Source organism: Electrona antarctica (genome assembly GCF_951216825.1).
Source record: "Electrona antarctica genome assembly, chromosome: 9".
In the NCBI taxonomy this organism is placed as follows: Eukaryota; Metazoa; Chordata; class Actinopteri; order Myctophiformes; family Myctophidae; genus Electrona; species Electrona antarctica.
In genome coordinates this window covers 16,238,999-16,262,723 of record NC_136790.1, presented here as the reverse complement: position 1 = coordinate 16,262,723, position 23,725 = coordinate 16,238,999, and the positions used below count along the sequence as shown (strand labels likewise).

The 23,725-nt window shown below is 44.0% G+C and overlaps 1 protein-coding gene across 7 annotated transcripts; it reads left to right on the top strand.

The window, feature by feature from the left end:
- The first annotated feature begins 1,297 nt into the window (after positions 1 to 1,297).
- LOC306929764 (protein polybromo-1-like) lies at positions 1,298 to 22,216 on the top strand. Of its 7 annotated transcripts, none has more exons than XM_079510421.1 (31): positions 1,298 to 1,413; positions 2,010 to 2,159; positions 2,521 to 2,618; positions 3,180 to 3,327; positions 3,888 to 4,037; positions 4,791 to 4,907; positions 4,996 to 5,064; positions 5,173 to 5,271; positions 5,410 to 5,495; positions 6,582 to 6,667; positions 6,855 to 7,071; positions 7,809 to 7,950; positions 8,343 to 8,437; positions 8,562 to 8,835; positions 9,019 to 9,124; positions 9,638 to 9,834; positions 10,836 to 11,278; positions 12,096 to 12,307; positions 13,347 to 13,532; positions 13,993 to 14,150; positions 14,451 to 14,708; positions 14,906 to 15,051; positions 15,598 to 15,755; positions 16,233 to 16,416; positions 17,613 to 17,814; positions 18,329 to 18,530; positions 18,629 to 18,784; positions 19,221 to 19,373; positions 20,129 to 20,181; positions 20,337 to 20,550; positions 21,699 to 22,216. In XM_079510421.1, the coding sequence occupies exons 2-31, from the start codon at positions 2,019 to 2,021 to the stop codon at positions 21,863 to 21,865; spliced, it is 4,917 nt and encodes a 1,638-aa protein (XP_079366547.1). In that variant the 5' UTR covers positions 1,298 to 1,413; positions 2,010 to 2,018; the 3' UTR covers positions 21,866 to 22,216. The 7 variants fall into 7 exon arrangements, with proteins under 7 accessions (XP_079366547.1, XP_079366546.1, XP_079366548.1 ...); XM_079510420.1 differs by having other exon boundaries at positions 3,888 to 4,061; positions 6,588 to 6,667; XM_079510422.1 differs by having other exon boundaries at positions 3,888 to 4,061; positions 18,629 to 18,700.
- Positions 22,217 to 23,725: the final 1,509 nt, after the last annotated feature.

Below are 23,725 nucleotides of genomic sequence, written 5' to 3'. Positions count from 1 at the left end.
AAATGCAAGGTGTTTTATCCGCCCATATAAATGAAGTAACAATTGAATCTGCAGTTGTTGTTTTTTAGTTTTTTTTTTAGACTTTTTGGAACAGGTAAAAAAACCATGGCAGTGAGACAATCTTTATGGCATTGATGCAATCATGCAACCAATCATTGATAAAGGCAAAAACGTCCAGTTTCTAATATTTAACTTTTTAGCTTGTCTATCATGTCCAGAAAATGCCTCAATCATTGTCTTGTTTTATTAGAGACAGATGATGATACCGGTAATCTGGCTGTTCCTTCGACTCTGAGTCATGCTCAAGGAGGTGTCACTGGAAGATGCACATTAATACACAAAAATGTCAGTCAACAGTGGTGGACAGTAACAAAGTAAATTTAGCCTACTTGAATACTGTACTAAATTAAAAATATTTTTAAGTACATTTTCTGTACTTTTCTTGAGTAGCCTATTTGTAATTTACATACATATCTTCTTACAATAAATACATGGAATCTCTATGTGTAGTTCACGTACTGTATCTGGAGAACTGTTCTAACTACCTGTCAGTGGGAAGTGTTTTTTGACAGGAGGAATTGCCTGTCATAATTTGACCCCCAGTATTAGGATGTATTAGGATGTTGATATTCATTCATCAGCCAACACTCCCCACTGACAGGTAGTACCCCCCCCCCCCCCCCCCCCCTGAACTGACCACTGAAATAACGTTGAGCGGTGGTGAGTAAAAACAGAGAGAAGGGCTGGGGCGGTGCCGGTGGTTTGCTCTTCACCGCGGCTCGTGACGTCATGTTGTAGTTTGGTGGTCACCTCACCACCGAAAATCCAGACTATGAATGAGCCTTTAGTCCTACTCCTCCTGGTTGCACCACTCAAAAAAGAAAGAAAAAAAACACTTTAATCTATTCTGTGTTTGAAATGCTGAGGCGGCAAGCTACAGACTGACTTTGCATCCTTATGTCTCTCCCCACAGGGGCCCGGGGGGCTGAGACAATAAAAAAAATATTCTAATGGATGGATTCAAAAGCTATGCTGCTCACAAATATTAATTAGGCATATGCATGCAAGATTATACCTACATTTGATGTAGCCTATAATGTGTGTCAATGTGGGGCAGTGCATTTTAGTTTAATAGATTTTCAGTTGGAAACGACATCATGGGTTCATCAGGGGTAACTGAAATATTAGAGTGCCAGATATCAGATTCCAGGAAGTGGCACTGGATTACAGTGTCAACATAAAATTATTCCATTTATGGCAGCGCACAATACTTTTATTTTGAAACACATAAGACATCCAAACGGAAGTGATTGTAATACAGCTGCGAACTTGTCGGTTTTATCCTTTCTCCCCAAAAATCGATAGATGATAGGCTTTTTTTCTGAGTCTTGTAACGTAGCCTAGTCACAAAAGGTAAGCGCCGAATAATGTCAAGTGTATAAAATGGATGTATATACACCCACGAGAACGTTAATTTGCTCAGCGTTGCGCTCGTGGTTGCAGTGATGCCTTTGTGTCTCATCTTAAGATGATGCAGACAGCTAGCTGTTAACGCTAGCCATTAGCTGTCTGTCTCCTGTATTTACTGTAGAGAATGACGGTCAGCTGTGTTGCACGATAGCTTGCTTCAGATCCATGCACACTGGGCTTGCAATAATCTATACTTAGGTTGCTAACATTTTATCTAAGACCTACGATTAAAATGTTATTAGTCTGATGCTGCTCTCTTCTTCAAATTGGCATCATTGGTCCTGATGCGGTTGAGGGATGGAATGACAGGTGATAACGTGATGAGAGTTGACAGGTGTCAACCGTCAAAAGACAATGCAGTCAGTGACCAATAGGCCTAGATAGTTAATCCGTGGTGCTCAGGCAGTGCCACACACTTTTGGCAAATTGTCACATAAAAAATATAATTATCAGTGGTTTATATACTAGTTAAGCAATAATTTAATTGATTAATATTGTAATATTGTTGCGATTAAATCAACGTATGTCTTTGCCTCAAGGGTTCTGTCATGGCCTTGAAAAGGAGAAGGACGACCTCCCCATGTAGCAGTGTGAGTGGAGGAGATTTCGAAGACAGCCAGCCGTCATCATCAGTGTCTTTAGCAGGGAGGAAGAGGAGGAGACCATCAAACATTCCAACTGTTGATCCTGTAAACCGACATCTTTTATGTTGTCTTTGTTGGTTGTCTTTGTTATGTTATGTTGTCTTTGTTGGTGTGGAATAGATTTAGAATGTAAAATGTCTCAATGTATTTCTTAACCCATTTTGGGTGTTAGCATTATGTTATGCTTTAGCTATTGAAAAATAGCATATCTAGAAGCTCATAGCACGCCACCGAGTGGCGCGCTACGAGCTTGTAGGTCTGCTATTTTTGAAAAATCGAAGAACCACTGACATAGAAACATAGCTTTTTCAGAAAACTGTCAGGATGTAGAAGACATTTTTAGAATCTGATCTCAGGTCAAAATGGGTTAAACCAGTAACCCCATAGTTTTGTTTATACCTTGCAGATTGCTGTGTGCCATGAACTGTATAACACAATCAGAGATTACAAGGACGATCAGGGCAGGATGTTATGTGAGCTGTTCATCAGAGCCCCCAAGAGAAGGTGAGTGGTTATGTGAGCTGTTCATCAGAGCCCCCAAGAGAAGGTATGTGAGCTGTTCATCAGAGCCCCCAAGAGAAGGTGAATGGTAGAAAATAAATCTCTGCTGTCGGGAAGAAACCTATTAAACCTCTTAACTCCAGGAAATGAAAATTATACGTTTTTCAGGAAATTAAGAAAACCTTATATTTTCGAAACAAAGCAATACTGCCCCATCAAAGTTGGTGTCGTGAGTTTATATATTGTCAATTACTTGCATGAGAGGGGAAGCGGTGGTGGAGTTATAGTTGCTTTAGCAGACAGTTTGAGGGTCCAATGGAGTTAAGAGGTTTTCTCCAAAGCGTTTTTTACTAGGCCTACTTTCCATTGGTTCAATATTTTTGAAACAACACACAGATGTAAAGGGTGTTCAATAGCACTGAAATGAAAAACCTAAAAAATTGAGTTATGAGGTTTCCTCCCGACAGCAACGAAATATTGCATCCTCTGCACAAAGCACTACACATTTGATATAACCCCTTCCTAAGGCCAGGTTGATTTACAAGTGTTCTTATTTCTTAAAAGGAACCAACCAGACTATTACCATGTGGTGTCTCAGCCTATCGACATGATGAAGATCCAGCAGAAACTCAAGATGGAGGAGTATGATGACGTGGAGCAACTCACAAACGATTTTCAGCTTTTATTTAACAACGCAAAGACTTATTACAAGGTAACAACCTTTGTAAAAGAGTTGGTTAATTGGCAACAGATGATATGGTAATTGGTAACTTAATGGTTGTGCTTGAAAAGTATTGCAATAAAGTAGAGTTGTTCCGATACCGATACTTGTATCGGCTACTCGGGCCGATACCACCCTCAAGTACTCGTACTCGGTACTCGGAACCAGCCCGATACTTTGACCTGAGTACCAAAACATCCAATTGACACTAGGCTGAACGAATGCAACGGGAGCAAGTCTGACCTCACCCAATACTGCAGAAAATCGCCAAAAACAGCCGATCTGCAAGCATAAATGACAACTGAGTAGATCGGAGATCCATTTGCATCTATGAGAAAAAAGGGGTAAAATAAGTGGTTACCCAACAACAACAAAAAGTACTCGTATCGGTACTCGGTATCAGCGAGTACTAAAAATTTTAATACTTGTACTCGGTCTGAATTTCTTTTTATCGGGACAACTCTACAATAAAGGGTTACGATGAATAATATTAAATAAACAAACAGCAGTTTATAGCTGATAAATGAAGTCTTTACATTGTGTGTGTGTAGCCAGAGAGTCCTGAGTACAGGGCAGCCTGTAAATTATGGGACCTGTACCTGCGAACCAAGAACGAGTTTGTTCAGAGAGGGGATTATGACGAAGATGACGACGACGGGTATGATCCTCTAGATAATCCTGGAGGTTCTGCTGAGGATGAGGTGACTCACTCATTCATACATACTGTACGTACACTATCACAGAGGTGACTCACTCATTCATACATACTGTATGTACACTATCACAGAGGTGACTCACTCATTCATACATACTGTATGTACACTATCACAGAGGTGACTCACTCATTCATACATACTGTACGTACACTATCACAGAGGTGACTCACTCATTCATACATACTGTACGTACACTATCACAGAGGTGACTCACTCATTCATACATACTGTATACGTACACTATCACAGATAATTGATGCATTGATTGTTGTACAACTCTTGTTTTTCTACATTTTGTTGTCATCCTGTGTTCAGTTCCTCTTGAAATGTGTAATACGGTAATAAAAGTCAGTGGTTCCCAACCTTTTTTCCTTGGAACTCCCCCCACACACACACACACACACAAACACACATACATGCGCAGTTGCACGCACACAATCTTGTTTTTTCACGTTAAGCACTGAAGCTCTATATACTTTTCGTACAATAAATTGTGAAAATAGCCAAAAAGATCACAACATGTCGCATCCTGAAGCGCTTGTATATCTGCTCTTTTAGCTATTTTTGGGAGTTTTTGAAACATTTTGACTATTACAAAAAAATATATATACTGACCTAAAAATGCGAGCTATTTGGCGTACCACCCAAGGGTGACCCGAACCCCAGGTTGGGAACCACTGATATAAGTGATATTTCCTCATAAACGTTTTCTTTTTGATTTTGTTGTAATTTTGACAGAATGCACCCACATGCTTGAAAGACGTTCTGGAGCAGATCCTGGATCACGTGTTGTGTTATGCTGAACCTTCTGGCCGGCTCCTCAGTGAGCTTTTCCAGAAGCTGCCCTCCAAAGTGGTATGTGGACCATCTCGGCATTACTTTGTAGTGGCAGTATGAGAATAAAGTAGCATGGCTGTGACATGCAGGTTTTCTTTTTGTTCAGCAATACCCAGACTATTATGCGATCATTAAGGAACCGATAGATCTGAAAACCATCGCTCAAAAGATTCAGGTATGCCATTGTGTTTTCTTCATTTTGTGTTGTGGATATGCAGCATGTTACATGAAGCAGCTTTTGAGAAATTGTATTAATTTAAATGTGTCTTGTGTTTCTTGCTAGATGAACCAGTACAGAAGTGTCAGTGCCATGGCTAAAGACATAGATCTACTGGTAAAGAATGCCAAAACATATAATGAGCCGGGATCACAGGTTTTTAAGGTAAAATGAGAATATATGATACATAATTTATGTGATATTAAGTATTAATAATAACTTAAGTACTAAGTAGTACAGTAAATGTATATGAAGTCCAAAATACTTTGAGTATGATAATGATAATCCACTTCTGTTTTGAAGGATTCAAACTCCATCAAAAGGATTTTTCAACAAAAAAGGGCTGACATGGAACATGCAGAACCCGTCAAGACCAGTATTCGCATCAGGTACCCTTTTCACATTGGAAAGCAATGCATGAGAAATGTGTGTGTGTGTGCGTGCGTGCCTATAATAAAATAACTGTATCCGGTAGTGTTGTAGTACTCAAGTCCGGTCTTGGTCTCATGTCCACATTTCATTTAGGCCTCGTTCGGTCTCGTCTCGGGCTCACCCATAATTTGACTCGGTCTTGACTCGGTTTTGGTCCAAAGGACTCTTCCCTCACCGAGTCCACTCGAGTCACTAGAATGGAATGAAATGGTCATGGTCATGACTCGAACCAAAACATAACATGCGTGCACAAAAGCCAGTCGGGACACTTAGCAGGCCCTAGACGCATTATATTCTCAAACTTTCGCAGAGCCCAGACAGCGACCATAGACTACACCCCTTCCGTACATGGACACATGGACCGTTTTAATATCCGATGTTACTCTCTAGACCGGATTGGCAACAGCAAATCGATCCTTGTGTATGATGGAGGATATTGCAGTGTTTCTTATTGCGATAAACAATATTAAATCATAATTGTCCCATCTCTCTCTTTCTCTCTCTCTCCCTCTTTCTCTCTCCCTCTCTCTCTCTCTCTCTCCCTCTCTATCTCTCTCTCTCTTTCTCTCTCTCTCCCTCTTTCTCTCTCCCTCTCTCTCTCTCTCTCCCTCTCTCTCTCTCTCTCTCTCTTTCTCTCTCTTCTCTCTCTCTCTTCTCTCTCTCTCTCTCTCTCTCTCTCTCTCTCTCTCTCTCCCTCTCTCTCTCTCTCTCTCTCCCTCTCTCTCTCTCTCTCTCTCCCTCTCTCTCTCTCCCTCTCTCTCTCTCTCTCTCTCTTCCCTCTCTCTCTCTCTCCCTCTCTCTCCCTCTCCCTCCCTCTCCCTCCCTCTCTCTCTCTCTCCCTCTCTCCCTCTCTCTCTCTCCCTCTCTCTCTCTCTCTCTCTCTCTCTCTCTCTCTCTCTCCTCTCCCTCCCTCTCTCTCTCTCTCTCTCTCTCTCCCTCTATCTCGCTCTCTCTCTCCCTCTCCCTCTCTCTCTCTCTCTCTCTCTCTCTCTCTCTCTCTCTCTCTCTCTCTCTCTCTCTCTCTCTCTCTCTCTCTCTCTAAGGAACAGAAGGTCAGCACAGGGAGACCGCCTCTCAGCTATCACCAATGCACTCCAGTATGAAAGTGACGACGAAGGCATTCTCTCTGGTAGCTTTTTTTCCCTTATTTTTGGCATCTGTATAACAGACAAGTACAGTACAGTCCGTCACTGGATATTTATATAAAGATGTTGTGTACAACGTATCCATCCTGTCTCAACCCTGTCAACGAGGAAAGCCACAATGCGACAACAACCGCGCGAGTACTAGTATATCATCCATTCTGTGTCGCTCAGGGTCTGTGCACTACGACGAAGGGGAGTCCGAGGCAGAGAGTCTGCACTCCAGCATGGACATGAGCAACCCCATCTTTCAGCTGTACGAAGCGGTGCGGGGCGGCAGGAACAGCCAAGGCCAGCTGTTCTCTGAGCCTTTCCTGCAGCTTCCCTCCAGGAAGGACTACCCGGACTACTACCAGCAAATCAGCCAGCCCGTTTGCCTCTATCAGATCAGGTAGGAACTACAATGCTGTTTCACAAACGGAGGGTCACCATTGTGTCATATATGAGTCTGACCAAAAAGTCAGACTAATCATCCACGCGTGGAAACCATCATCGGGATCCACGTGTGGGTCGCGGACCATTTTTTATAGGTCGTGACCTTTAGTTTTTGTTTTCTACATTTTGTTTTTAATCATTATTATTTCAAAAAATCACCCCCCCCCCAAAAGAAACACAATTTTTAAGTTAAAAACAAATTCAAACGTTTTTGAAAAATAATTCCATTATACCATTATTACCGTACTGTGCAGTAAATTGTTTCACCTAACCAACAATGAACATAGCACTGTACATAGCACTGTACTAGTCCACTGAGCCACACAGGCTGTTTGAACACTGTACAAGTGGATATTTGGAACCGATTAATGTTAGAAGCACAATATTAATGGATATATTTGTATATGTATTTGTCTATTGTCCACTGCCTTCTTTGAATTTGATCAATCCAGCGATGAAAACCATTCTAGTCAACAATGCAAAACTCGGCCTGCCAATTCTGATATTCAAACTATACATACCGTTAGTTAGTTTTTAGTTTAGTTCCTTATTGGGTTTTTTGCTTTTTGTTTCAACATGATCCTCTCTGTTTATTTTTCGTCCCCATGGCATCATCAGACACACACACATACTGTACAATACGGTATTTCTGTCCCCTCCTTCCCAAATGTGAGAGCCCGTAATTCCCCACAGGAACAAGATGAAGAGCAATGAGTATGAGAGTGTGGAGCACCTTGACGCAGATCTGACGCTGATGTTTGAGAATGCCAAACGCTACAACATGCCTCACTCCTCCATCTACAAGCGGGCACTCAAACTCCAGCACGTTCAGCAGGTCAGTTCCTAGCGTGGAAAGCATCGTTTTAAAGTCTGAGATGGTGTTCATATTTTGTTGCTGTCGGGTAGAAGAAACCTGTCCAAAACTGTTACTTATAAGGAAATGGAAGAAGAACCTGTGTTCCTATGGATAGTTATTGTTTAGTCACAAGCTCTTGTTAATACTTTTCATTGGTTCAATACTTAAGTTCAAATACTTCAAATTTAACCCACAGTCTAACTACTTTCACTTTCAAAATGCTCACAACCTTTACGCAAGAATGTGCGTAAAGTTTGTGTGATACGGTTTTGATCTTGTGTCTGTTCCCTATGTGGCTGAAGGTTATAACGGGCCACAGACGAGCAAAGGTTTGCATTTATTTATTGACGTTATACGTTATCTCCATCTAGCTGAAGAAAAAGGAACTCTTACAGAGGGATGACGATGACGGTGATAGCATGCTCTCCTCTACCACGTCTGACACTGGCAGCTTGAAGAGAAAAAGGTAGACCCACTTGCCTCTATAGTAGCCCTCCTTGCTTCCCCTCTGTTTCCTTCCTTTCCGGGTAAAGAAAAGATTAACTTGTTTGACGTTTTTTCTTGTTGATCTCTTGTCCAACCATTTGAAGCCACAAGAAGAACACAAAGAAGAACCGCATGAAGGTTCTTTTCAATGCCGTGACCGAGGCGCGGCTGAGCGGCCGCAGACTTTGTGAACTCTTCATGGTCAAGCCCTCCAAGAAGGACTACCCTGACTACTACAAGGTCATCCTGGAGCCCATGGACCTGAGAATGATCGAGTACAACATCCGCTCGGAGAAGTACGTGACGGAAGAGAACATGATGGATGACTTCAGGCTCATGTTTCGCAATGCACGACACTACAACGAGGAAGGCTCCCAGGTATAGCAGCCCGGTTTATTATCTGTTAAGCAAAGCATTGAGTCTGTAAAAGCCTATTGTTTTTAAATGTCTTCTTGTTATTATTATAGAGTAGCTGTGAATTGGGATATTGATTATAGCTAAGAGAGAGATTTCCGCATCAACCAAATGCCCTTCGCTATGAACATATTGTCCCTATTCTAGGTCTATAATGATGCTGAGATCCTGGACAAAGTTTTGAAGGACAGACGCAGGGAACTCGGCCCTGTGACTGATGATGACGACATGATGTCCCCTAAGTTAAAAATAAGTATGTTCCCACTCTAGGCAAGCAGTTGTTCAGATTAACCTTGCAGATACGGCAAAACAACAAGGGTCTGAGACCAACAATTGAGCTGCGTCTCAAAATTCAAATACATAGACAAGGACTATTGTAGTGCCTAAAGTCCTATACTTAATGGCACTACTGGTTGCCGACGGCCAGGTGGAAGTTCTTACGTGTGCCAGTACAAACTGATCTCCAAAACATGTCCGTTGAATTTAACTTTGCTTTATTCTCATTTTCCTATACAACATACAGATAAAATAATAAGAAAGAAACAGTAACAAACACAGGGGACCAGCCCTCCTGAACACAGTAGAAAACTGTTAGCCTCTGCCGTCTGCCACTGGCAACACCTGTGCCTGATTAGCAGCCTGGTTAAATACCTGGGCTGGCCCAGACACTGACCAAGCTGCAGTGACACTGTCAATCAGCAAAACATTAGGTCATAATGGCTCTTACAACTATTATTATGCTAACTCACTCACACTTTGATTGCAGGGAAGAACAGTATCACTTTGAAGAAGTCCAAGTACCTGACCCCCTTACAGCAGAAGTTGAGCGAGCTGTACGAGGCGGTCAAGACCTACACGGACAAGCGAGGCCGCCGCCTCAGCACCATCTTCCTGCGGCTGCCGTCCCGCGCGGAGCTGCCCGACTACTACGTCGCCATCAAGAAACCGGTGGACATGGAGAAGGCATGGGTTCAAGTTCTCAGTCGCCGCGACTGATTTCATGTCATTTGGATTCCATAGGAGCCAAGCGTGTCTTCTGTGAAAGCATGCCGCACACCGAAAATAGCAGATCTACAAGCTCACAACACTTGTACATCTGCTATTTTCGGTCATTAGTTATTTTAAGATGAAAGAGTATTTGAAGTGATCAAACTAGCAATAGAATACAAGTTTAGAAGCATCTTCCAGAAACATGAATGGTCTCAGAAATGTCATAAAAGCAATGGTTAATGCCTCAAAGCTGTGATTTTCTTTGGCGGCTGGCCGGCTGTTATGTGTAGAACAGCAGCAACACAGGTTTAGAAATGATAATACCTAAAACATCATCGTTACATGTTCAGTCTTTTTTTTTCCATTGATATTTTTATTAGAAGTTTGGGACTGGTCGTTATTTATGATTTCGTTTTTTTTCTTGACCCCCCCTCAGCCTCCAAATATTTTTTCGGGACCCCCCCTCAGGGACTGGAAGAATATATATGACCCCCCCCCCCCCCCCCCCCCCAACATACTGTTGGTGTGAATGGTTATATTCACACCAACAGTATAGCAGCATAAAGTAAAGTGAACACTGATCGTTTATTAGGCGAATAGCGCCTGCCGTCGGGGGTTCATTTGGTTCCATCCGTCATTCCATTTAGGCATCAGTATATAGTGTCATTTCAATCGCATCATATATTCAATATTGTTATTTAGATATACATGGAATGACAGCCTTTTACAACAATTCTAATTAAATTGCCTTGCCCACTCCCTTACATTTTCAAATTTTAAAACCCATACACAAATGAACACAACAGACATCAGAAAGTAATGAAATAAAAAGTGCAAAACAGAACATGGTACAAAATATCAAAATTTTAAAATAAATAAAAAGACAACACATAGAAAGAGAAGAAAGAGGGAAAGTACATGTTCAGTCTTGGAGATTTTAATTTTGCTTTTATTCCCACGATGGAAAACAAAAGGTGAAGAGCCACATGCTGTCCAACAAGTACCAGGACGTGGACGCGCTGGTGGAGGACCTGGTGCTCATGTTCAACAACGCCTGCACGTACAACGAGCCGCAGTCCCTGATCTACCGCGACGCCCTGGTGCTCCACCGCGTGCTGCTGGAGACGCGGCGCGACCTGGAGGTGGGCGAGGACGCCCACGTGCCCGACGTGGCGCGCCTCATCCAGGAGCTGGTCCGCAGCCTGTTCGTGTCCGTGCTGGGCCACCAGGACGACGAGGGCCGCTGCTACAGCGACTCGCTGGCCGAGATCCCCGCGCTGGACCCCGTCAGCCCCGACAGGCCTCGGCTCAACTTCGAGGTCATCAGGGCCAACGTGGACCGGGGCCGGTACAAGCGGCTCGACGTGTTTCAGGACCACATGTTTGAGGTGCTGGAGAAAGCCAGGCGGCTGCACAGGTGAGTGCATTAGTTGTCGTCGTCGACTGTATACCCGACTGTCCAGGGGACGTGCAGTGTTAGAGAGGCAGGGGCTGACATCCCGTGAGAGACAAACATAGCGAAAATAGCAGATCTACAAGCTCACAACGCGTCGCACTGCGACGCGTTGAGAGCTTGTAGATCAGCTATTTTCGGGGCGCAACCCAGCAATCTTTAGCTAGTGGAGATGCGGTGTAACGACCTGGATTTCTAAACACATTTGTTCAATGCAAAATGCTGCGTTCAAGTTCAAGAGACTTCGGAGAAGAAAAAATAAATTCTCCTGAATGCTGCCTTCCGGCATGGCATGGCATGGAAAGGAGAGGCATTTGCATTTCTTTCACCATGTAGTAAATGCTGCATTCGTGGTCTGGAGAGGGCAGTTGTTTTACAGACGGGTAAAAGGGCAGGGGCTGAAGCCCCCTTTGATATCCATGTGTTCACGTCCCTGCAACTGTCTCTATCACTTTCACTTTCCTAAACCTGAGAAGTTGTAAAGGCGCCGTATGAACTTGAAAAGGGTGGCCTGGGCCGTGGCTCAGCAGTCCAGGCACCTTGGCTGGTAATCCAGTCTGGCAGTGTGCCGTGGGTTCGACTCCCGATCCCGACGGCCTTTGCTGCATGTCACCTCCCCATTTCCTGTCAGCCTACTGTCTGTCCCTCCATAAAAAATATAAAATAAAGGTGAAAACAAAAAAGAAAAGAAAAAAATAAAAGAAAAGGGTAGGCCTCCCGCGCTCATTACATGACATGATACAGCAGTTGACTGAGTGTCACACCCCTGTCTTTATTTTAGGTCGGACTCCGAGATCTTCGAGGACGCTGTGGAACTGCAGCAGTTCTTCATCCGCATCAGGGACGAGCTGTGCAAGAACGGAGAGATCCTGCTCTCCCCGGCACTCAGCTACACGTCCAAACACCTGCACGGAGACGTGGAAAAGGAGAAGAAACGGAAGCTCCCCAAGGAGTATGAGGAGGACAAGCTCAAGAGAGAGGAAGAGAAAAAAGGTATACAGCTGCTGTTGATAACATACTTATACCCTTTGGTAACCCCATGTTAAGTGGGAAGTACAATATTTCTAATTGTAAGTAGCCTTGCCGAGCCATGGGGCCCATAGGGCAGGAGCCTATCTCCTGTTTCTTAAGCGTGAGGCAGCTTGATGTACAAGTACACCCCCCGGACATGACGCTAGTATGTCGCAGGGACTTACCCCCCAATCCAACCCTTGATGCTGAGTGTCAAGCAGGGAGGCACTGGGTCCCATTTTTCTTGGTATCTTTGGTATGACCCGGCCCGGGGATTGAACTCCGACCTCCCAGTCTCAGGCAAGGAAGCTCTGAGAAGGAAGTGAAGTGGTCACGTGACTTTCCACGACACTTTCATGGACACTTTCATGGGAGCCAAACTACCCGGAGGTTTGGCAGAATGCACTAGAGTCAATGAGAGCTCAGTGACCAGCTCATGAACAAACATTATTTATGAACAATTGAGACCTTTTGTAAAGTAATCACTTCTGGAAAATAACAGAAGACATGTAACACATTATTGTCTGCTGTGTTGTTATTCGATGTGTACACTGTGTCATTTTTATAGAGGTATGGTATCTAAAGAGCACAAAGTACCTTTCTGAACGCACCAAGTATCGCGAGACTTCGGAGCCAGAAACGATACCTGCTGCTGTTTAGATCCTCAGATAAAATTATATACTGTGCACTCTGTGCACATCGAAAAGTAAGTGATTAGAAAACAACCTGTGATATGTCTTCTGTTATTTTCCAGAAGTGATTACTTTACAAAAGGTCTCAATTGTTCATGAATAATGTTTGTTATGAGCTGGTCCAGCCGGCTCCATTCACTGCCATGTATTCATTGCACTTCCGGTGTGAGTATGGCTCCCATGAAAGTGTCCATGAAAGTGTCATGGCACAGCCCAGTCATGTGACCACTTCCCTTCCTTCTCAGAGCTTCCTTGGTCTCAGGGCGGACACTCTAACCACAAGGCCACTGAGCTGGTTTCTACTTGGCGTGTTGTGAATTAATTTCCAGAAGCTGAGAAAGGCGACGACTCTGTCGGGGGCGTGTGGCAGTCAGGCCTGCAACGCAACTACAGCCAGGACTGCAGCTTCAAGGACAACATGTACCACGTGGGAGATTACGTCTACGTTGAGCCTGCAGAGCCCAAGCTCCAGCCGCACATCATCTGCATAGAACGCCTTTGGCAAGACGATGCTGGTCAGTCCCTCTTCAACCCATTCTGGGTGGGGTGTTTTAAAGCATTATGTTATACTTTTAGCTATTGAACAATAGCAGATCTACAAGCTCATAGCGCGGCACCGAGTGCCGCGCTACAAGCTTGTAGGTCTGCTATTTTTTTTATTGTAAAAATGTGGCACAAATCTTTGAATATACATTCTTTCAGAGTGAGCGTTTTTAACTAAAATCTTTGCTTCTGAGGGATTTCTGGAATAACATGGTCGGTGGCCAATTACATATCATTTCTGGGGTCCTTGACATGAAATATTGAGCACCACTGACATAGAAACATAGGTATTTCAGAAAACTGTCAGGATTTAGAAGACATTTTTTTCATTTCGACGTCAGGCCTAAATGGGAAAAAGATAAGAAAAGATGGAGGGACGTAGCAGCATTGAACTCAAGGCAGACCGTTTCTCTTCACTTATTCTAATTCCAGGTGAGAAGTGGTTGTACGGTTGCTGGTTCTACAGGCCAAACGAAACGTTCCATCTCGCTACACGCAAGTTCCTTCAGAAGGAAGTTTTTAAGAGTGACTATTTCAACAAAGCTCCCGTCAGCAAGATCCTGGGCAAGTGTGTGGTCATGTTTGTGAAGGTAAGTGTGGCATGCTTTCTCCTTTTTCCTTTTTTTTTTTTTATAAGAGCCTGTCTGCTTTGATGAATTGGAAATGGAGGACCCTTATGTAAACAAGTCTTAGTACCTTTTCTGGTTTTATAATTTTTTATTTATACTGTACTTTCCTTGAACTGTACCCATTCTGCAAACTGTTAACTAATAACAATATTAATAACTAGTTAATAACATTTTCAATCAATCAATCAATCAATCAATCAATCAATCAATCAATCAATCAATGTTCAGCATTGAGCTGCTATTTGCCTGGCTGGCTTGCAGGACTACTTCAAACTTCATCCAGATGGCTTCAGGGCTGAGGATGTCTACGTCTGTGAGTCACGCTACTCTGCCAAGGCCAAGTCGTTCAAGAAGATCAAGATGTGGACCATGCCCCTGAGCTCCGTCAGGTTTGTTCCCAGAGAGGTGCCGCTGCCTGTGGTCCGCGTGGCTTCCATGTTCGCCACCAAACACGAGGACAAGCCCCCGGAGCTGACCGACGACACCAAAGTGGAAGTGACAGATGTCTGTGTCGATAAGGTACATTCTGAGCGTCTAAAGGTTGAGAATCGTCCATGTCTGCCTTGAGTCCATGTAGAAAATTGACGGAATGCAACAAATATAGAGAATCCTGTGTGTGTGTGTGTGTGTGTGTGTCTGTGTGTCTGTGTGTCTGCGTGTCTGCGTGCGTGCGTGCGTGCGTGCGTGCGTGCGTGCGTGCGTGCGTGCGAGCCCAGGAGAGGGAGGATGTACCCTTTGATATGACCAATGGAGAGCCAGGGTGTCAGTACTATGAGCAGCTCTGTTACAACAACCATTGGCTTAAAGTGGGAGACTGCGTCTACATCGGATCCCATGGACTGGCACGCCACCGAGTGGGCAGGTAGAGGAGATTGTGTGTTGCAGAGAGAGATGGTAGATGGTAGATGAAGCAGGACTACATTGTGTAAAACTGTGTTGCAGATTAAACTTTTTCATAGATTTCATAGATCCCGGTAGTTAAATTCATGCTGATGTGTATTTTCAGATAGTTAACCTTTTAAACCCTCAATATTTAGTCGATCTGAAAATGGCAAATCTACAAGCTCACACCGCCTCGTGTGAGCCATTGTGAGCTTGTAGATCTGCTTTTTTTCGGCTAATGTTCCCCATCACACAAAGATGTGGTGGTCCCTATAGTAACTCTAAAGACCCACTAGGGGTCCCGGACCCGCAGTTGAAGACCCCTGCCTTGCTATAATTATGAATATATACTGTAAAAAGCTTGCTTGAAGAAGGGCTAGAAAATATATAGTTTTATTTGGGTGTATCGCTTTTCTCATAAAAGGTGAGCATTTCTTAATGTGGGGCTACATCATTCTCAGTGGCTCCCTAATAAAGAAGGCCATACATATCATATCATCACAACAATTGTTGTTCTTCTGAACAGGATTGAGAAGATGTGGGTGCGAGACGGACCAGCGTACTTCTTCGGTCCCATCTTCATTCACCCGGAGGAAACGGAGCACGAGCCCACTAAGATGTTCTACAAGAAGGAAGTGTTCCTAAGCAACCTGGAGGAGGCCTGCCCCATGACCTGCATCATAGGTGTCCCACTCATGTCCCCTTCACGTCCCCCGCGTATATTCTTTCTACGTCCGAGCATAGACATGGTAACACCCCGCCTGCCTCTGATTAGCAAATAAACAGGCCAACGGCATAAACAATATTAGTTTACCTCTTCTACAAAAATAAAAGTTAATAAAAGATGTATAAAAGTATTATATATCGTACTTGACTTATTTCCCACCACGGAGTAACCTCGCGCAGCAGACTATCCAGCATGTATCTTCCAACTCGGAGACACCGGCAGTGTCGGTAGGCCAATCAGAGGCAGGCGGGGCGTTACCATGTCTATGCTCGGACGTAGAAAGAATATACGCACGTCCCCCTCATGTCCCATAGGTGTCCCCCTCATGTCCCTCTGAAGTGAAGAATACATTTACTCTAGTTTGAATGTTCATGTGTGTTGGCTCAGTGCCACATTTGTGTTTTTTTTTTCATTTTCTCTTTTGTTTCGCACAGGAAAATGTTCGGTGTCTTCTTTCAAGGACTATCTGTCATGCCGTCCGACTGAAGTGCCCGAAGAGGATATCCTACTGTGCGAGAGTCGCTACATTGAGAGCGAGAAGCAGATGAAGAAGTTCAAGGGCCTTAAGCGCTTCTCTCTCTCTGGGAAGGTGGTGGAAGATGAGGTCTACTATTTTAGGTGAGCACCCTGCACACGCTTAACCCATTTAGGCCTGACGTCGAAATTTAAAAAAAAATCTTCTAAATCCTCCAGTTTTCTGAAATAAATATTTTCATGATTTTTCAAAAATAGCAGACCTACAAGCTCGTAGCGCGCCACTCGGTGGCGCGCTATGAGCTTGTAGATCTGCTATTTTTCAATAGCTAAATTATAACATAATGTTTAAAACACCAAAAGGGGTTCCCGCCCAAAATGGGTTAATTAGAATTGCGTTGGGCGGAAGGTACCGTATCACAAAGTATTCAAAGTCGCTTTACAACAGAACAAATAAAAGAAACAACTTTATTTATAGAGAATAAAACAAGGCAGAATGAATTAGCCGAGGAAAGCGAGTCTGAGAAGGTGGGTTTTGGGAGAGGCTTTGAACAGGGCAAGGGTGGGGCCGGCTTCGATGGGAGTGAGTTCCAAAGGCTGCAACTGATAGAGAAAGTCTTGTCACTCCAGTAGTGTTTCTTTGTTTTGGGGATGTCCAAGGCCTCACTCACACACAAGACACACTTGTGTCCTGTGTCTTCTGTGTGTCATGGCCGCCTCAATGCATTTCCAATGGGAGTCGCATGGTTTGAAGACACAACCTTGTTGCATGGGGGGGCAGAAGACAGCCATACAACAAGGTTGTGTCATGAAACCATGTGACTCCCATTGGAAATGCATTGAGGCGGCCATGACACACAGAAGACACAGGACACAAGTGTGTCTTGCATTGAGGCGGCCATGACACACAAAAGACACAGGACACAGTGAGTGAATGTGAGTGAGGCCCAAGAGGTTGGCCCATAGAGTATTAAAAGGATAGAGACTGATCTGGCGCGAAGCTCCGCCCCCCCGCTATTCATGTCAGTGGAAGTTGCTCAGTGGCGTCTTGAAGCACCCGGAAGAACCGTCTCAGAACGTCTACTTCTGTATTTGACCACCAAATTTTGGTGGTCAAATGCGGAAGTGCAACCGAGCGCTCAATGTTAAAGCCCAGCTGCACTGGGTTTCCCGGTCATGAATCCACGGGTCCGCCTGTAGTCCCTCCTCTTACCACTAGGGCCCAGTGCTTCAATGTTGGAGTGCCTCACTGGCCCCTTGGGTTGGCCTCACCAGACCTGAAGGAGCGGGCAAGGGGCATGGTGTTTGTGACATGCGTTTGACATGTGTTTCACACACAGGAAGCTCATAGTGCCCCAGAAAGAACCATCTCCTCTGCTGAACAAGAAGATTGAGGAGCTGGAGGCCAAGTTCGCCGACATGACCGATGCGGAACTGGAGGACCTCGGCGAGGACGAAGACGAGATCGGGGAGCGATCCCTCCCTCAGCTGCAAACCGCCTTGTCTACCGAAATGGACGTCATGCCTTACACTCCTCCACAGGTCAGGCCTGTGGATTTGTTACTTGTGATGTAAAAAAAAAAAAAAAGACATACTCAAGCCTACAAGATGATGTATAAATGGCAAGGTTATTATAGTTAACTAAAAGCAAAAAAAACATTTTCGTTAACTGAACTAAACTAGAAAAGGAACAGAAAAACGATAACTAACTGAAACTGTATTGTGTGTTTACAAAACTAACTGAAATGATAGACAAAATGCGCTTAGTTTTCTTTTTGGTCAATTTATTTATAAACTTAATCTGTATTGTAACTGAATATATATATATTTTTTAATTCCTGAGTTTTTATTACACAATACTTACTCTGGCCCTTTTCAATCCTGCACCTGACTTATTTGTCAGGTGCAGGATTGAAAACGTCACAAAAATCTAAACTAGCAAACCCACTCTACAAAACTAACGTTTTAGTTATATAGACTTTATAATAAGAAAATCTTGGTAAATGGATTTTTTTTTTTTTTTTAAATCTCCCTCTCACATTTTCTTGGCCACTAGGCAACACCGAAGTCCACAAAGGGCCTTACGAAGAAAGAGGGCTCCAAGCGAAAGATCAACATGAGTGGCTACATCCTCTTCAGCAGTGAAATGCGGGCCGTCATCAAGGCCCGGAATCCAGACTTCTCCTTTGGTGAGCTGAGCCGCTTGGTGGGAACAGAGTGGAGGACCCTGGAGGGAACCAAGAAAGCAGAGTACGAAGGTGAGCAGAGAGTTCTTTTAAACACAGGCTATTCCAATTCTAATTGTATTGGGATTTTTGTTTGTATAATACGTATCTGTGTGTGTTTCTGTTTGCAGAGAGAGCAGCTAAAGTGGCCGAGCAGCAGGAGCGTGAGAGGGCAGCCCAGTATCAGGCGTCCCCAAGAGCAGGTACCCCAGTACGGGCACTGATGGGTGTGGTGCCTCCCGCAACCCCCATGGGGATGATTAGGCCCGGCATGACGCCTGTGTCAGGTAACCCCTCGCAGATGCAGCTGGGTCCCTATCTGAGGACACTCGGAGTCTGCCATAAAGAAGCTGAACTGCTAGAATTAACTGGCCTTTTAAGTTTCATTATCGCTCCACCTTCAGCATGGGATCCATACTAATCTGTGCTCTTCGCCTCACTGCATGAGTTTCCTCTAAATGTATTCAAATAAAAAGCTAGTTGGCCTGTCTTTCTACTGACTTTCTAGATCCAGTGTGTGTGTGAATGGCGCTTTGCATAAAGTACTGATGTCTTTGTAGTCTGCATTTCAATCACCTCCTGTCTGTAGCTTTTCATTTAGACATGTACAGTAAATGAGCATACTGTACTGCTGCATGTTGGCTATAGCACAGTAGATGTTTGCATGTCTCACTGATGCATGTGTCTGTTGTGTGTGTATTACTACCGTCCCTCCCCGAGAAGGTGCATATTGGCCCGCTATGATGCCCCCGCTGGGCCCATTTGAAGGCATGTTTAGTATGACTGGCACACTACCACCACATCGCATGGAGGGGCGTGTCTTGCCCCAACATCTCCTGCCCGTTATGCCTGGGTTCCCTGGAATGCCATACCCTGGTAAGAGCGCTGTCATTATAGCCACTCCACTTGCTTGCTGTCTGTCTACCACTCTATACCTTGCTGGAGGGGCTACCTGTACCAATAGGCTTAGGTCCTTTAGTTACTTACCAAAAATGGTTGACAATCCTTTTCACATCGCTCAGTCCGATGTTGAGGTTATAACTTATTACCATTAGAAACCATTACAGTTCCACTGTTCGGTACCGAGTACCGACTCCACTCTACTGCACATATAGTATCAGTTCGCTTGGATCCTTGATGGCGGTGATACCGCAAAGAGTGCCATTTAATAGATATACTAACTTTTGCAAAAAGTGGTCGAGAAGAGAACAATTAGATACTGTAGGTCTAATTCAAGGCTTTCAGTGTTTCCATTGCACAAAGCCACATTCCACTGTGCTCATTTGCTCAACTACAATTACAAGCCTTAAAGGTGCTGTAAGTGATATTTTTTGGTTAAAAAGTTAAAGCTCTACGCAGAAAATATTTTCTGTTTACTAAAGAGCTGAATAGACAGCGAGACCACTGTAACTGAACAAACGCTAGTCTTATGATTATCAGAATGTTAACACTTACTTTAACAAAAGTATATCACATACGCCAACTTTAATATTACTTCCGCCACAGACGCAAACAATATCTTGATGATCATTAAACATGAACGATGACATTTGTCAAATAAACAAACCAAAATCAAGGGGGTACAGTCTACGTTGTTTTAAGACAGTGTTTAATGCTAAATGTCTTCACAGGTGTCAGTGGCATGGGAGGTGCTCCTGGGACAGGAAACAACCACGTACCAAAGGTAATCTCTTTTCGTATTTAGCAAAGTTATAAGTATCTGGACAGAGTGGAGGACAAAAAACCCCACTAAATGGCTTCTTGTGAACGTTGAGAATCAGTTATTATAACAGCATTGTGTGCCCTCTGAGATGAATGAATTAACATGTGTTTCTCCAGCCGGGTATGATGGGTCCAGGGCAGCAGGCTCCACCCCCATACCCACGACAAGGCCAGCCGGGGCACCCTGCTCTGCAACAACCCTCAACACCTATGTTTGTGTCTCCACCTCCCAAGCCCGCGCGCCTACTCCACTCTGAGGCTTACCTGAAATACATTGAGGGTCTCTCTGCCGAATCCACCACCGTTAGCAAGTGGGATCAAACCCTATCAGGTAGATTATTATTTTTGTTGTCAGGTGAAACCTGACAAACATCTACTTGTGAAATGTAGATGTTCGACAGTTCGCCACCTAGTCGTGATTGGCTGCTTCTAGCCAATGGGACGGCAAAGCGGCCTCTGGGCAATGGGAAGGAAAGGAGAGAGGCATATACCCCTGGCAGCCACACAGACTGCAGACTCGCAACGCAGCAGACAAGCATGATCACTCACAGTCACACTCACGGGTTGACGGGGAAGACACGTTTGCAATGTTCGAACGTCACTTCAAACCAAACGTGGCTGCATACACGTTACTAAAATAATAATCATACTAATATGGGGGGGGGGGGGGGGGGGGGGACAACCTACCGACAGCGCACGCAAACGGCCGCGAAGCGTGAGATTGTGACACACAAACATACACGTTACTACAATAATAATCATAATAAGTCCCATTCCCATTCCTGTTCAGCTTCAGGCTTTAGATTTCTTGATATAATGTCTCAGTGTAATAGACATTTTATGTGACATGACACCTAAAACAAATAACTAGAAAATGAGCGCAACATAAAGGTTAAATATGGCACAATACAATTCTTCTAACTGTGCTTTTTGAGTGGTGCAACCACTCCAAGGAACAGCAATGTCCGTGTTCATGTGACACCTATGTGACTCGTGTTAACCTATGTTTGTGTGTGACTCATGTGTGACTCATGAGTACCAGTAGGGGCGCTGTCGTGCCAGAAACAGAGAGAGAAATAGTGCTGCACTGTTGCCTGCTAATGAGAGCGAGAGAGAGAGGGGGGGGGAGTTGCACCACTCAGTTCACACGGGTGTGATTTTTTTATTTTAACATGAATGGATAGGGCGTTGAGGTGTGTATATATAAATATATCATGACAAATACCGCAAAGGAGTGAGGAGTCTGTCTAGGTCCAGGACCACATTATTAAAGTTTTTCTTTTTCTGCCTTTATTGATAGTAGTTGAAAGTAGACTGACAGGAAATGGGGAGAGAGATGGGGGGGGGGGGGAAGACACGCGGCAAAGGCTGTCGGGGTCTGAGGTCTCAGCAGCCTAGGTGCCCGGACGGTTGAGCTAACCGCCTGGGCCCCAGGACCACATTATTATTATTATTAACACGTTTGTCTGTTGCTTGCAGCTCGGAAGAAAGACGTGCGTCTGACCAAGGAGCAGGAGAGCAGGCTGCCGTCCCACTGGCTGAAGAGTAAAGGGGCCCACAACACCATGGCGGACGCTCTGTGGCGGCTCCGCGACCTGATGCTGCGAGACACGCTCAACGTCCGGCACGCACACAACCTACAGTAGCCCAGCACCAGCAGCTCATGTTAGTCCGAGCCTCTGTTCCTTTAGGCCTGTCAGACAGGAAAGGGTCAAGCTCTATAAAAGTGTTTATGTCGTGCTGTCAGAAAATGTGTGTTTGTAATCAATCATCATACAAGCCGTGTCCTACTGTGTTTATGCCGTTTTCTTCAAACTTACATTTAAAATGTATTGTTCCAAGTGCATTATTGTTATTATTATGACTGTCATTTTTGTGATAGACGAATGTGTTGAAGTTGTCTCGTCTGTGTTCATTCAGACAGAGTTGACCTAGAGTGATGATTTACATTTGCCACCTGGCTTGTATGAAAAATAAATGAGAAGGTTGTGGAATGATTCGCGTCTTGGGTTTGATTATATTTTCTCTTTTTATTATTTGTTTTTGGGGCTTTTATAGGACAGTAGACTGACAGGAAATAGGAAGAGAGAGAGATGAGGGAGTGACACCATAGGAGTGCAAAGGTTGTCGGGATCGGGATTCAGCACGGCCCTGGACAGTTTGGTATTTTATCAGAGGTTGAACAAGTCAAGACATTCTTTACTTTAGTGACTAAAGTGTAATAATAATAATCTTTATTGTCCCGAAGGATATTCGTCTTCACAGTCTGTTCAAACACCCACATCAAAAACAACACATAGCACATAACACCAAGACAATTAAAAAACGTCCCAACAGTATACAGAACCATCCTATCGGCGGGGCAGTTTGTTTAATGCTGCGATGGCTGAGGCAACTAGTAAACTCCTACTAAAACAGACCCTTTTCCATGTAGACTGGGTCCATTTCCCAAAAATATGAACCCCGAAGGCAAATCGTGTTAATTTATTACATACATGTTTTCTAGGGGTATTAAGGTCTGCTGAATCCAAATCTGCTGTATGTATAACTCAAAAATGTCCGCTAAGCCCTCAAAATGGACCATTTAAAGATGGCGGCCACCACTGTGCTGAAACATAATAAAACTATATATGTTTGACTAAATAAGGTAGAAAATAGACTGAAATATCCTTTCCTGCAGCCGCAGCATTGACTGAGACAAATTTGTGCAACTGCATGACGTGATCTCCCTGCATGCTTTTGGCATTGGTGGCAGGGAAAGCAGCCGTGGCACCAACTGACCATTCAGGACTCAGTTAAAGATCTATAAGGGTCCATTTGGTTACTCTCTATCATTTAGCTGGGGACCACCTGGAACCCCCTCAAGGACCACTGGTGGTCCCCGGACCACTGGTTGAAAACTATCGCTATAGTGTATCCTGAAGTACTGATGTACAAGTACACCCCCTGAACATGATACTAGTATGTCGCAGGGATAAATATCAAATATTAACTTTATTAATATAATTAACTTTATTAATATGTAACTAGAATATTAGAACATGACATTCTAATCAAGCCAAGACCTTCTTTACTTACACTTCACACGGCTAGCACTTTCAATATCAAATGACATGATGATCATCCCCTGTATGGCTTCTTTAACCTCATGCCATCTGGACAAAGATACAGAACCTTGCCATGGAAAAAGGTCCGTTTTAGTAGGGGTTTACTAGTTCCCTCAGCCATCGCAGCATTAAACAAACCGATGAGATCTAGAAAGCCCCCAGTGGTTTATTTATACAGTCTCACCTCATTAAACAACAAAAATACAAATAAATCATAAAAATGGTCAGAGAGGATGGACGCCCCCTTGGAATGCAGTATCTCGTTTTAGTTGGGGTAGAATTAAACATAAGTAAAACATTACATACAATACAAATACACACTGTATACAAATAGTTACAATTTAGGTAACATTACAGTAGAAATACACAAATCACACACACAGGTACATACAGGCATCA